At 32.6% G+C, this 15966-nt stretch overlaps 1 protein-coding gene and 1 long non-coding RNA gene across 2 annotated transcripts in view; one reads left to right on the plus strand and one right to left on the minus strand.

The window, feature by feature from the left end:
* Positions 2632–14551, plus strand: LOC109822558. The gene is made up of 3 exons (XR_002242171.1): positions 2632–2719; positions 2808–2873; positions 14509–14551. It is a non-coding gene; the product is annotated as an uncharacterized LOC109822558 (long non-coding RNA).
* LOC109820851 (probable amino acid permease 7) overlaps positions 15723–15966 on the minus strand; it is a 3880-nt gene continuing 3636 nt past the window's right edge. Inside the window, exon 4 of the mRNA XM_020387043.1 lies at positions 15723–15760. Within this exon, the coding sequence (XP_020242632.1) occupies positions 15723–15760 (38 nt within the window). The remainder of the gene's footprint in view (positions 15761–15966) is intronic.

Genomic DNA, 15966 nt, shown 5'->3' on the forward strand with positions numbered 1-15966 from the left:
TATCCTTAAACGTGTGGAAGTTGTTACACAACCGAAAACCCACCTAAATGGATAATAATGGTTGTTCTTCGACCATATCCACAAACACGGCATTTAAATCCTATAAATACACCCCTAGCACCCTCATAAAGGCATATATGAAGGGAGCCACGAATTTCAGAGGAGCTAGAGCGAGGTTCTGACGAATTTGAGAGAGGCTAGCAGATTTTGGCGAACTCCGGCATAAAGAAGGATCGTTTTGAAGGATCTGAGGCTCGTCCCCCCCCCCCCCCCCCCCCCAATTCCTTGAGATCAGGCTTGGTCTTGATCTCGAGAAGAGTCGTAATCTCGCTTAGTCGAGATTATCACTTCAGCGATTACTTCCTTTGTGAAGTAAGAGCTTTAATCAATCTTCTGTCAACCGGATCTGATCCGCGGCGGTACATGGACTAACGCGTCCCCGACACAGGCAAAGATCCCACGCAAACAGAGGCTAATAAATAGTTTTTGTGTATTGTTTGATAAAGTTATAATCTTTATTTTTTATTGTGTAAAGAGAACTTATTGTAACGAAAGAAGTTGTAATGAGTCCCGCAATGAAGAAAACAACTTTTGACGCAAACAAACTTTGTCGCCGTTTCTACAGTTACAGATTGGCATAACCCCTTGTTGGGCTGGAAGGGGAGATTGTTGTGGGTCCAGCCCAAGATAAGGCCCACATGAAGTTCACATGAATTAAAAATCTATCTAGAAGAGGATTTAGAGGATCTATTTGTAACAGGAATATGTTTAGAGAATTCTATTTATGAGAACGCTAAAATTAATTTTGTGTGACAATAACTGTGAACAGTAATCCGAGAGAGAAAATGAGAGAGAGAGAGAGAGAGAAATGAGATTCCGGATAGCTCGATTGCCCGATTGTAGTGATTCAAAAGCTGTTGTCTTCAGAACGACGACGCCATCGAGGAATCTGTGTTAATTTCTCCACGGGAGTTGAAAAATTTTGGTGAGATGGGTTTTAGGGTTTTGGTGTCCTAGAGATAACATTGTATTTTTCTCTTGTGATTTTATCCTCAAGTTCAGGTGTAACTTGGAGGGATTGTACTCTTGATTCATAGTGAAATATTTCTCACTGAATTGTCCCGTGGACGTATGCACGATTTTCCGAACCACGTTAAATCTTGGTGTTTGCTTGCTTGTGGTATTTTCATTGGTGTCGTTATTCGTTTAGTGTTTAATTCCGCGGATTAATCTCCATAAAATCCCTAACACTTCTGGCATAAATCTACTATGGATGAAACACTTTCTTAAGTTCTAGTTCTTGAAAAAATAGAGCGGATATCTTCATACCAATTCTGCAATTACTATTTTTTTCCCTTCAAATTTTATGCTCTCTTGAAATTTGAATATGGTACTGTTATTGCAGCTAACTCTGTTTATCTTATGCTTTTGAGGAAGCTATTTTTTTCTTTCCTAGAGCTATGAGTTTTGCTGGAATTAAAACCAAACAATAGCTGTTTTAGGAGGATGAAGAAAACTTAAAATAGAGAAAGGGGTAAAATTTAAGCAAGTTTCTGCATGCAGGTCTCTCAATAGAGCTGATAGAAGAGATTGCTATTTGCTGTGTGTTTTTAGCCTCAAGCCTCTTCACATATAAATTGTCACTAAAAGAGAGATGACCTATCATCTAACCTCATGCACGACATATGTGCAGCACATCGGGGCCTGATGTGTGCACAGTTTATAGCCCAAAAACCCACCGATGACGCTAGAAAGTAGTCACCGGGTTTTAGGTTAAACCAAACCGACTTACAATTCTATCTAATGTTGATCTAAAATTACGCTCAGATCATTGATGCCAATAAATGAATGAATTTTGAAACACAACCTTTTTGTCTTTAAGCACTGTAACTCTAACAGGTTTCTGGAAAATACAGATTGTTGACTATTGTCCGTCGATGATCCGTGGACTATTGACGATCGCCTCGTGACCATCAATGGTTAAAGGCTGAAATCAACTTTTCATGATGATTTTTGCATCATTTTGAGTTATAACTTGTTCGTACATGTTTATTCCTGAAATATATCATCTCACAAACGTATTAGTACCAAATGAGATTTTGTTATTGATCAAACAAGAGACATTACAATGTTCTTCTCAAACAAAGTTCTAACAAACGCTACTATGTTTAATCTGAGAAGCAACAACAAATGGTTAAAATTATGTGCTCATTTACCTATATCCCAACCCCCCACCCCAACCTCCAAAAACATATATATTTACAAATTGGATTTAGATCCTCACCATTTACGTGGTAAATTAAAAGGGTCCAATTACTCTAAACTTTACCCTTTATCTATTACCCTTTAAAAGAGCGAGTTACTGGAAAAATTTTCCCTCCCCAAATTAACCTTCAACCGAAATATATATACCAACCCTATCCCTTACAACATTCAGCTGAAATCAAAATCCCTAATTCTTCCTTCGGTTCTTCCTCTCCACCTTCTCCTCAGCCCATCCAATCTTTTGTTACATCTTTTAAAGATAAAATCAATTCACCAGTTCATCCGTTTCCCTAAATCTTCCTTCGGTTCCGCCTTCTCTCCGCCTTCTCTCCGCCTTCTCTCTACGCCGTCCCACGATCTTAAGCCATAAATTTCCAAAATTGATTGTTACTGCCCTAATCATCATCTCTGCGCCTCCGCCATCATCTCCTCAGTTGTCTGAATTTTGGCATCGGTAAGAATAATTTTACTTTTTTGGTGTTCATTTAATTTAATTTTGTTCTAATTAGCCATCATCTCCTTTTGTTCTAATTCAACAATAGGTCAAGGATTGTCCGAATCAGGGCTTGCTTCAATTCTTCATATTGCTCCTTTGTCAGTTTCATCAGGTAAGCCATGTATTATATATGAAATAGTGATGACACAGTTTAGGATCTACCCTAAATGTTTCAGTTTCATGTCGTACTTTAGGCAACTCTGTTCATGTTCAAGCATTAATACCTATAAGTATGATTTTATATGCTATATGATTGATCATCTTATTAAAAATTGCCATTGTGATTTTGAATGCCATGTAATATTCTTTCTGGCAATTGAAACACAATCATCACATAAATTAATATATAAGACATTCATTTAAGAAAAAAAATTGATCAGGTAAAAGTTAGAATGAATATTGTTGACTAGATTTATTGCCTGTTCTAATTTCACAATCGCTTATGACAATATTCTGCGTGTTGGCTATATGAAATCCATCTGTATTTGGACTCTCATCTGTTCTAATTTTTCCTGTCTGGTTAATTTAGTTTTTATCTATTGTTCGTATTCAACAAACAAGTGTGAACTGGCAACGGTATATACCTCGAGCTATTAATTGTCTACGTTTGAATTCTTATGCATGCTTGCTCTGTTCAGGATACACTGCCTGAAATTGGCCTTAAAAGTATGAATCTGATGATTTGCACCTCGACATATGACATTTTGGAATGCATTTACATATTTGTTTGAGCTATAACTATCATCTATAGTTTGCTATCCTATTATGTAATAGTTGCATTCAAAATTGATAGTTGTGCGAACACATTGCCAACCCACTGGATATATGACCAACAAAAGTCCCATGTAGAAATATCAGTAAATAATGATCAATAAGATTTTTAATGCAATAATAACATAATTAACAGCATAGTTGGAAGCATAATAACTAATGATGCATTGCTCCATGATATAAGTAATGAAGTGCCCCCTAAAAAGATAAGTGTCCAAGATGTATATAATTGTCTGCCCCAAGTATTTGCGAGCATCAAACAGATGTTTTAGCAATATAAAACAGATGTTTTAGAAATAAAATTCAAAGTTTGTCTCATGAATATTAACCTATAGGGTTATGTCAAAAAATGTCCGCAAGATGCACAGATTAAACGCAACACCGATTTATGGGCCATAATGAAATTGGCAGTGTGGTTCGTACCACAGTTACAGAAAAAAAGCAACTTTAATCATATATAGACAGACGCACGAGACAGTAAAATATCCCAGAGAATCAAACTAAAAAAAGCAACTTTAATCATATATAGACAGACGCACGAGACAGTAAAATATCCCAGAGAATCAAACTAATATCAGGTTCAAGTGAAACGAGATAACTCTATAGCAACACTTTATCGACAAGCCATCGCTTGCTAAAAACATTCAACATATATTGCCATAGTACTGATACGATACCCAACACTAAAAAACTCATTTCGTAGACAATAATAGTCGCAAAGGGTATATTAAAATTGACAGGATTGTATCACTACTAAGAAAATAAAAGATCGAGTCTAACAGATAACATCACAGGCATCCCGTTTCCTCTCCTCTGAATACTCCTTCGATGATGATGCGCCTCCAATAGTTCTCTCTCCTTTATGACCACATTTACATATTATATACGAAACCCTCTCTGTTTTAATCGCCAATATTGATCCTACATCCCTTCAATCGCATATCGGCAACCTTTTTCTTCTCAATTTACTTACACTATTCTAATCCGAAGATCCTAGAGAACGTTATCGATTGAAGAACATATACCACAAATTATACTCCAAAATGACCATCAAAAGATCGTTCATGATGATTCAGGTTAGTTAAGCAACTTTCTTCTCTTTTCTCTTTATTTTGTTTATAGTGATGATAACTCTATTTCCTTGTATTTATCTTCTTCTGCACTTAAATATTTATTATTATTATTATTATTATTATATGACTTAAAAAAAAGAATTAACCTTAGCATATGAGATATTTATTATTACTAATGCATGTATAGTGTACCAAAATTAAAAAAAAACTAAAGTACTATTGAACATCAAATAAAATATACTCATTCTCTCAAATTATATTCACTGCTATACTTATGTTTAATAAAATCAATAATTTAACACAATAATTTTTTTTTCCTTGTAGAAATATACATTCTACTTCTTGGATTCCATAATCGCTATACATTTCCATAAGAGTACCTTCTTCCAAATGACTTCAAACCAAGGTTTGAATTCAACATAAATATATATTATTATTGCTTTATGTGTATTTGTGTTTATTAATAGTATATTTTATTATTTTTTAACAGAAGACCACATTCTAATACATGAGAGTAGAAACACCAAATATAATCAGTTGAATGTTGATCAGAGGAGAACTTACATTCAGAAGGTCATTGATAATAATATAAAGAGGAAAAGAAATGATTTTGCTGGCAGTAGTACCAATAGCAAGGGAAAACATAAGATTGATTTGTTTTGTGGAGCGCAACAGCGAGAATATGAGCATGGAGGTTTGCATAGATTAATTTTATAATTTATTAAAAAAATTACATGATTCTATATATCCAAATTTATTTAACACTAAAAAATTTATTTTTTTCTAGGTCAAATTACACATGAACCAGTATGTTCTTTATTACATAAACTACGGACTCCAAAGTGTTGTTCATTTTGTGGAGCAAAAAGGTTTGAACATGAGCCACCAACATCCTGTTGTCACAATGGTGAAATCCACCTAGCAGATGTGAATTTTAATGATAAGTTATATGCCCTTTATACAGTACAAACCCAAGAGGCAATTGAGTTTCGAAGACAAACCAGAAAGTATAATAGCATTTTCTCATTCACATCATTTGGGGCAAGGTTTGATAGAGAACTTGCATCAAACAGAAAGGGTATTTTCACATTTAGAGCACAAGGACAAATATATCATAATCTCCCCTCTCTTATTCCAGAAGAAAATAAGCCTTCCTACTTTCAACTTTACTTCTACGATACAGAGAATGAGGTGCAAAATCGAATGGGAATATTAGATAATGCAAACATGAGTACGACTACAACTAAAAGATTGATGGATATATTAGAAGGAAACCCATATGCAAAATTTCTGCGGAAACTAAATGATTTTCCATCTCTTGAAGACTTCAAGATCATTATAAATAGAGATGCTGCAGTAGATCAACGTGTCTACAACTCGCCAACAGTGGATCAGGTTGCAGCTATCTGGATAGAGGGAAATAATGATAATGTTCCGTATGAGAGAGAAATAGTTGTCCATTCACACTCCGGCAAGAATCATCAAGTTAAGCACTATTTTGGTTGTTATGATCCTTTACAGTATCCTTTACTTTTTCCAGGCGGAGATGTTGGATGGCACCAAAACATTAAAAGAAGGGATAAAAATGATATTCGCCAGTCAAAACAAGTAAATACAATACCTCAAGTAACTCAGCAAACTTTTACATCTGCAGAAGACATATTTCAACTAGAAAGGGAAGGTAAATCATAATTAAAATTGTTTAATAATATTAAAACATAAAAAATTAACTTAAACTGTAAACTTGTAGGTGTTAAAGCACCAAAGGCGGGAAGCGTCTCATGTCGAGAATATTATTGTTATAAGTTCTAGATAAGAGACACTCGACAATCTATTGTATTAACATCGACAAGCCGGTTGTTCCATCAATTTGCTGTTGATATGTACATTAAGCTTGAAACAACAAGACTTGATTATTTTAGAAAGAAACAATCAGAAATCAGAGCAGAGTTATTCCAATGCATAGTTGATAGTGTAGCTGCTGGAGAAGCAAAAGCATGTCAAGTCGGAAAAAGAATAGTGCTGCCATCATCATTTATTGGTGGTCCTAGAGATATGCGTCGTAGATATCTTGATGCAATGTTATTAGTACAACGATTTGGCAAACCAGATATTTTCATCACAATGACATGCAATTCTGAATGGGAAGAAATCACGGAGGAGCTACATCTAGGACAGACATATAATGATAGACCAGATCTAACCTCAAGGATATTTAGAGGAAAATTGCAAGACTTGAAAGATCAGCTATTTAAAAAGGAAATCTTTGGAAAAGTTGCTGCCCATGTTCATGTCATTGAGTTTCAAAAAAGAGGGTTGCCTCATGCACACATGTTAATTATTCTAATGGGAAAACACAAAATCATCTCATCAGATCATTATGATAAGTACGTATCAGCAGAAATTCCAAGCCAGTATGAAAATCCAATTCTATATGAAATGGTAAAAAAACATATGATGCATGGCCCTTGTGGAGAGTTAAATATGAAGAATGTTTGCATGCAAAATGGCGAGTGTAAATATCACTACCCTAGAGAGTTTTCTCCGAGATCACTACAAGCGAAAGATGCTTACCCAGTTTATAAAAGGAGCAAAAATAACAGAACAATGTTGGTTCGGAACAAAATCCTTAATAATCAATGGGTGGTACCTTATAATCCTTATTTGCTGACACGTTATAACTGTCACATTAATGTTGAAATATGCTCAGGCATAAAAGCAGTTAAATACCTTTATAAGTACATATATAAAGGCCATGATACATAAAAGCAGTTAAATACCTTTATAAGTACATATATAAAGGCCATGATAGAGTGGCAGTAAACATTGAGTACAATGAAGGTGAAAAAGTTGTAAAGGCCATGATAGAGTGGCAGTAAACATTGAGTACAATGAAGGTGAAAAAGTTGTGAATGAAATCAAAAAATTTCAAGATGCAAGATGGGTATCAGCTCAGGAAACTTTCTGGAGAATATATGAATTCCATCTTAATGAGATATTCCCGACTGTCATTAACTTACAACTTCACATGCCAAATCATCAATATGTTTCTTATTGGAAACATCAAGACCTATCAAAATTTATTCACTTGGAACATGTCTCAAAGACAATGCTTACAGAATTTTTTACTATGTGTAAAAAAATTAAAGAAGGTAACAAGAAGAAACATGAAAAGGACCATGAAAAGGAGTTATTATATGTGGAATTTCCTGAATATTATGTTTGGGATTCAACATCAAAATCTTGGAAACGAAGAAAACAGAGACAAGTGATAGGTCGAATAAATTGTGCTAATCCAATTGAAGGAGAGAGATATTACTTGCGACTATTGCTTAATCACGTTAGGTGTCCGCAATCATTTGAAGATCTATTGACGGTAAATGGTATTCATTGCAAATCTTTCAAGCAATCAGCTCAGAAATTAGGTCTTTTGGAATCTGATGATAGCATAAGAGAGTGCTTAGATGAAGCCATCGTCTTCCAAATGCCAACAGCACTTCGACGTTTGTTTGCAACTATATTGGTTCATTGTGAGCCTACAGATGTTAATCATTTGTGGGATAAATATATTGAATCATTATCTGAAGACTTCTCAAGGAAACCAAATGCTACTAGAGCTTCGGTGATAAATGATACTCTTCTCAATATTAACTTCTACTTAGAGAGCATGGGAAAGGATATTAAAAATTTTGACTTGCCACCTTTACAAGCAAATAACATTACAGAGGAAGGTTCATACCCAAGAGAAATAAAAGAAGAGCTAGATGTACAAATCTTAACTGATGATCTAAATGCTGCAACAAAACTCAACTATGAACAACATACTGCATACACTACAATATTAACACGAGTTGAAGCAAATAAAAGTGGAGTTTTCTTTATTGACGGTCCAGGAGGAACTGGGAAGACTTATTTATATCGTGCTCTACTTGCCACAGTAAGATCACAAGGTATGATAGCTCTTGCTATAGCGACATCAGGTGTCGCGACTGTAATAATGCCTGGTGGAAGAACAGCACACTCGAGATTTAAAATCAAAATCCCAACAACAGATTCCTCTATGTGCGGTATATTAAAGCAAGATGGGACATCAAAACTCCTTAGAATAGCTCGTCTAATAATTTGGGACGAGGCTGCCATGGCTAAACGCGTTGCAATTGAAACGTTGGATAGAACACTAAGAGATTTAATGGATCAAGATGAACCATTTGGCGGAAAAGTAATTGTATTTGGTGGTGATTTCAGACAAGTTTTACCAGTGGTGCCTCGCTCAACAAGATCACAAACTATCAAAGAAAGTTTAGTAAGCTCACATTTATGGAGAAAAATGATAAAACTACAACTTTCAAAAAATATGAGAGCAAAATCAGACACAACATTCAGTGAATTTCTTCTTAGGATTGGGCATGGAGATGAACCAATAGTAACACAGGATCTCATAAAACTGCCTAATGCAATGTTGATCCAGAATCAAGTTGATGAGCTACCGGAAGATTCTCTCATAAATTCAATTTTTTCCATCTTTAGATGAAAATTTCATGTCTATTGACTATATGAAAGATAGAGCTATCCTTGCAACAAAAAATGAATATATTGACATGTTAAATGATAGACTAATAAAAAGGTTGCTAGGAGAAGGAAAAGAATTCTACAGCTTTGATGAAGCAGATGATGACACTAATCATCATTACCAAGAAGAATTTTTGAACACTCTGCTCCCTAATGGACTACCGCCACACAAGCTACTGTTGAAAAAATATTGTCCAATTATTTTACTAAGGAACTTAGATCCAACTAATGGATTGTGCAACGGTACAAGAATGGTATGTCAAGATTTTAACTACAATGTAATTCAAGCTAAAATCACAATGGGACAACATGCTGGGAAAGAAGTTTTCTTGCCAAGAATACCATTGTCACCAGCAGAAGATGAAGGATTACCATTCAAGTTCAAACGCAAACAGTTTCCCATAAGATTATGTTTTGCAATGACAATTAATAAATCCCAAGGGCAAACAATACCTAACGTAGGTATTTATCTACCTGAACCAGTGTTCTCTCATGGCCAATTATATGTTGCTTTATCGCGAGGTACTTCTATGATGACAACCAAGGTCTTAATAACATCAGATGAAAAAATGGCAGAAGAGGAACAATACACAAAAAATGTTGTATACAAGGAAGTTCTCCAGCCAAAGGACCACGGGGAATAATTCAAATGACCAATAACATTTTTGAAGGTTAGTAATTTATTATATAATAAGTAGATGCAATTTAAATTAAAGTTTTTTTCTTAAAATTAATTAAAAAAATTACAATTCATTATTACATCATTCAATTTGTTCGTTCAAAATCATGTACTAATTAAATTTAAAATAACTTTAAACATTGTAAATAATATTATTAATTAATAAATTCAAATTACTATAATTAGTGTCACATCTTTGATATAGAAATAGTCTCATTTAATTTTCTTTTGAGTTTATTTAGTACTTCAAATGCGTTGTTATTTACATATAACAAACTATTCAAAACCTTGCAGGAACGATGGCATCCACCAACGAAGCAACAATTCCACACATACAAATACGCCAACTAAAAAAATTCCAGAGAGAGTGGACCATTCTTGTTGTTATCCTAAGAACTATTGAGTCATCTTATGAGAACAACAAAGGATCAGGAAAACTACTGGAAATAATTTTTGCCGACTCAGAGGTAATGTAGCAAAATTCTACATGCTATAATTCTATTAATATTTGTTGATACTTATTCTTAAATAAAGTAATACATACAATGTTTAAGTACAATATGCATCACTTTTTATCATGCCATAGCAATCGTTATTTTAAATCTATGCAAATCCTTCTTAATTTTTTAAAAAATTATAAATATAAATTATAAATATTAATTAAATTATAATTGTTGATGCTTATTCTTATATTAATTATTATCACCTTACTATGTATAAGATCATATAAAAAAATCCTAAATTTATTAAATAGGTAAGCAACATGTAATTTATTTTCCCAAATTTTATACAACAAATATCATGCTTCCTTCGTAATTCTACATAAATTAATTGTCTACGTATGTCTAACAATATAAGTAAGCAAATAATTGGAATATGACATCAACACAACATTGTATACACACTGCAACAAAATAGTTATTATTTAGACTACATTTTTAATAAGCATATTTAACATTATTTTAATATTTAGTTGCATGTTGAATCTAAATTTTGAGCATATTATTTTATCATGTTAATCCCTCAACTTAGTTGGTGTTCCAAAACTTTGGTAGAATTGTTTATACAAGTAGGGCCTATTTGAATTTTTTTTCAAAGAGCTAATCCGTATAAACGATTAAATTTGTTTATTGAGATCAAATGAATTATTAGTAAGTAGTAGAAACTCTAATTCAATTACAGGTAACTTTATATAAATAAGGTTTGTTTTGTTGATAAGTTAAAAGATAAATTTTTTTTTACACTAATATTATGGATACATTTCAATTAAACCTAGAGAATGTTTATTTAAAAGTTTCCCACATAAGTATGGTTATTGATATTTGTTGATATTTGTGAGATAATATTATTAATATTTGCAGGGGAAAAAATACAAGGTATTATGTTTGGAGAAACTATTGAAATGTATAAGCACATGCTTCAGAAGAATAATGTTGTTTACATCTCAAATGGAGAAGTCAAACCAATAAACCCGCTTTATGGAAATGTACATGAGTCAATTGAGTTGACATTGACTAAAAACATTTATATCAAAGAATCAAAAGCAGAGTTTCAATTTGATAAGATATTGACTAACTTTATCTCAATCAAAGACGCAATTTCAAATGAGGATACAAGGAATATAAGTAAGTATTTGTAAACACCTTTTATTTTTAATTTTAAAATTTATAAATGAATTTTTAACTTATTATAAATTTATGTGCAGATGTTCTTGTAATGATAGCAAATGTCAAGCCTATGATCAAGTACGTTACAAGATATAATAAGGCAGACACAAGGCAGGACATCATTATAGTAGACAAAGAGTATACACGCATGCTTTTATTTCACAATAATTTTTTTATTCAAAATATAATATATTAACCTAAAATTGCCTAACTTCTCTTACACAGTGACATAACATTGTCTGTAACTTTATTCGGAGATTTAGCTGGCAATGAAGGTTCTATGATTGAAGGAGATATGCATGAGACAACTATAATAGCGCTATCAGATTTTAAAATATCATTGTACAAAGGTAACATTTTTTAAATTGAATTTTAAATTAATTATCAAAAAAATATCAAATTCTAATTATAACTATTATATATGCACAGGAGATGTGCTTGACTTCGCAAATTGCATCAACAATATGTATCAACCCTGATATACAACTTGCTAAGGACATGCGACAATGGTAATTCAAATAAAAAAGGTAACTTAATAAATTAAAATTTAAATATTTTTAAAATTATATGCAGGGCTCTTTCAAAAGAAAATATCAAGACTAATGGTGCTCCGTCAAGGCTATTTAAAAATGCAACGAAAATTAATCTTGTTGACATTATGCAAGCTTCACAAGAATCATCAAAAGTATGATATTAAAAATCCTACTATAAAATATTAATGAATCAATAGCTTCAGTTTTAAAAAAAAAATATTATAAATAGATATTGTTTCATTGATGTTTCAAATACATTTAAAATTATTACTTTTACATAAATTTTAAAAAAAATACATTTTTGCCTATATTTTTTTCAATTATTTTAAAAATTTTAATTTTTTTACTAAATATATGTAAACTACGATTATAACTAACTAAATTTTTACAAATCTACAAGCACAATATGGTAGCTTTATTGGAAAAATAAGTAATATCTTAAATAGACATGAGGCTTGGTACTACTCATGCACAATATGGTAGCTTTATTGGAAAAATAAGTAATATCTTAAATAGACATGAGGCTTGGTACTACTCATGCACAGGCTGCAAAAAATAAGTAATATCTTAAATAGACATGAGGCTTGGTACTACTCATGCACAGGCTGCAATAAAAAAGTGGACAAAAATATTTATGACAAATGTCAAAATTGTCAAAAAAACAATGAAGACAGTATACCCAGGTAAAGTACTATCAATTACTTATGAAATAAAAATATAAAGATTAAATATATAAATATCATCTGATGCACAATGATAATACAAAATGTAGATATCTTGTTAAAATCATAGTGGAAGACGAAACAGACAATGCAAGAGTCACACTTTTGACGCAGCAGAAACATTGATAGGCTGCGATGCTAAAAAATTCATGGATGATATAAAAGAGGTAAATTCTTACTTTATTTTATTTTATGCATATAAAACAATATTTTTCATGTATAATATCTTATTTTTTTCCTCATTAAAACAGAAAAAAAAAATCAGAGTTCATTCTTTCAAAAGTTTGTTCTCAACATCGGAAAGACGTACAAGTTCCTTGTAAAGTTGGATGAGAAGTCAAAGGATGAACGTGCACAAGGAAAGATAATAGCACAAGAAAGACAAATCCAAGAAGACATCACAATCAACATTGATGATGATGGTTCATTTCTCGATTTACCAAAAAAGAAGATCAAGGTGGAGAAGGATTGATCAAGGGCCTACAAAAATTGAACATTAATGTTTTTAAATTTTAATTACATTTACAAATTGGTTAAAGGATTTTAAATTTGCTTTTCATAAGCTTTTAAGTTTATTAATTGATGAATTTAATTTGTTAGAACAATTTATGATTTATACGCATATGCTCATATAGTTGTTTGATAACTATTGCATGCTTTGATTGTTATTGCAGTTATTAACTTAAATTAAACATTTAATTATGTGAATCAAATTACATATTCATAGAATAGTTCACTTTATTAATTTAAATTTGAATGTCAACTATTTTTAACTTATCTATACTGCACAAAAAATATTGACGATGAGTCATTCTCAAGAAAAATGATGACCAAGCACAGCTCCCTGAAACTGATGAGAGGAAACAATAGCTTTCTATAGAGAAGGTAGCTAATTTTACAAAATTGTTATTCTAATTTATTTCTTTTAGTAGTCAAAATTTATTTGTATCTATTTTATTACATGTCCAGGTTCTCAAAGTTTTTAAAAGAATAATCAATGAAGATTGCCTACTACTAGGTTTCATACCGAAAAATGATCATCTAGATTGGATGATATTACAGCTTTGATCATGGCAGGTACATATCAAAATGAAGTTCAAAATTTTGTTTGTCTACATATTTTTTTAGAAATAATTCGTAGTTGAAGTCATGTTAGGAGAAAGAGTTTTCACTGCTACAAAAACTAGATAAATGAAATCTAATCATATATCATCTTAAATAGATAAAAGGTTAATTATTAGAATCAATATATCTGCAGTTAACTCATCTAACCAATGCACTGCTTGCAACCAGAAATATGTCTCCAACCTTGAGCTACAGATCCATCTACTTGGAAATTTCATCAATGCACCTTGTTAAGTACCTGGCAGAATTGGTTGCTCATCCTGTTGGTTCAAATGCCCTTGATGTTGCATTAGAGGTACTCCTTTCTTTTGATAACATCTACTCAGTGCTGGAAAATAAATTTTACCTTGTACTTGATTATCATGTGATAGCATGAATAACCTTTAATGCCAAGTTATAGTACTTTATCTGATATTGAGCTCAAAGTCAGGCTAATCTTTTGAATTACATCTCAGAGAGCATTTTTTTGCTTTATCTTAATGTACTACAAAGAATTGGTAATTCTACTGAAGGCAATTGTGTCTCTGTTGATGAGGGCTTACTGGATGCTCTCTCCTCCTTTCTGCGGTACACCCTACATTAATTCTCTCCATATTTACTTTTTGTAGAAGAACGTCTTATGATAGTCTTATCAGTAGAAAATTGCAGTGGAAAGATTGTTCATGGAAATGTCTGCTCAAATATGATGTGACAATGTGTGAAAGAAAGGTGTTTGCTGTTTGCATAACTATACATTGTAAGTAGTGATTTAATGTTGTTTTGAGTACAGTTCTTATTAAAGCCTCAATATTTGGTGTCTGTGTAGATCATTGGGGATGAAAAGGACTTGCTTAATCAGTTGAATGATAAATGTAACTCAAGCTTCCCTGCTGAGTTTGAGAAAAATACCCTCCAGACATTAGGACATGGGAACCCAACTCCTATGAAAATTCTTAGGGAGAATCTTCTATTTTGCATTGCAAGTGGAGAAAAGTGTTAGACCCTAGAGGGGGGGTGATTAGGGTCTTATGCTAATCTAATCCGATTAAATGCCAATTAAAATTAATTAATAAGTTATCCTAGCAAATATGATATACCACAAGATATATAAGCTAGGATAAGCAATGCAAACAAAGAGATATATCCTATATGATGAATATGTATATGCAAGGATATATAAACTAACACAAGATGATATATCCTATCAAAGAGATATACAATATGATATATGTAAGGATATGCAAACACAAGGGTAAACAATCTAAACTAGATAGTGGGCAATATAATCAACAAGCAATATACAAAGGCGATATAAGATATGAACATAAAGGTAAGTGCGCCAATGCAATCACAAACAACCAATATGATTACGGAGTTCGGTCCCCACGACCTACGTCTCCGTTCCTCACCTCGAGGAGATCTCCACTATCACAACCGGGTTTTCTACGTTCACCCGAACAACGTTTACACCTCACAATACAATCACTATGTAATCACACCTCACACACACTAAGTGTTGTTCTGAATTTTTTTAAGGAGTGCTTTGAGAAACCTTTTATGATATAGGATGTTATTACGATACTATTCTTATAGGATTCATAATGCCGAGCACGACATTGAGGACAGGTAAGAAATAAGAATAAGCTGAGTCTGGCTATTTTTTGGCTTGACAAACAAAAAATGATATACACTCTTTACCATATCATAGGAATTCCCTCACTGTTTTCTTTTTCTTTTTCTTTTTCTTTTTGACAGTTAAAGAATATTGACTTTTAATATTATATACCAAAAACCTAACAGTTTGTTGCTACCTGTGGAACAGGCTGCTTACTTTGCAAACCCTTTACAGGTGGAACTTCTTACAGTTATCAATGTATATGACTGCAAGTATAACAAATTACTAACCATATCTGAGCTTGCAAATTATCCTCTTAAAACATTGTTGTTTACAAGCCAGAACTTGGAATCACTTGTTGGATTAGTAGCAGAAATATGAACTATTTTACAGAAAAACAACAATGTCGTGTTCAACTTCCTGTCCTCTGATTGTGCTACAAAGGTGTTCCTGTTTCCTCAGGTAAATTCCA

The sequence above is a fragment of the Asparagus officinalis genome, chromosome 8, assembly GCF_001876935.1.
Source record: "Asparagus officinalis chromosome 8, Aspof.V1, whole genome shotgun sequence".
In the NCBI taxonomy this organism is placed as follows: domain Eukaryota; kingdom Viridiplantae; phylum Streptophyta; class Magnoliopsida; order Asparagales; family Asparagaceae; genus Asparagus; species Asparagus officinalis.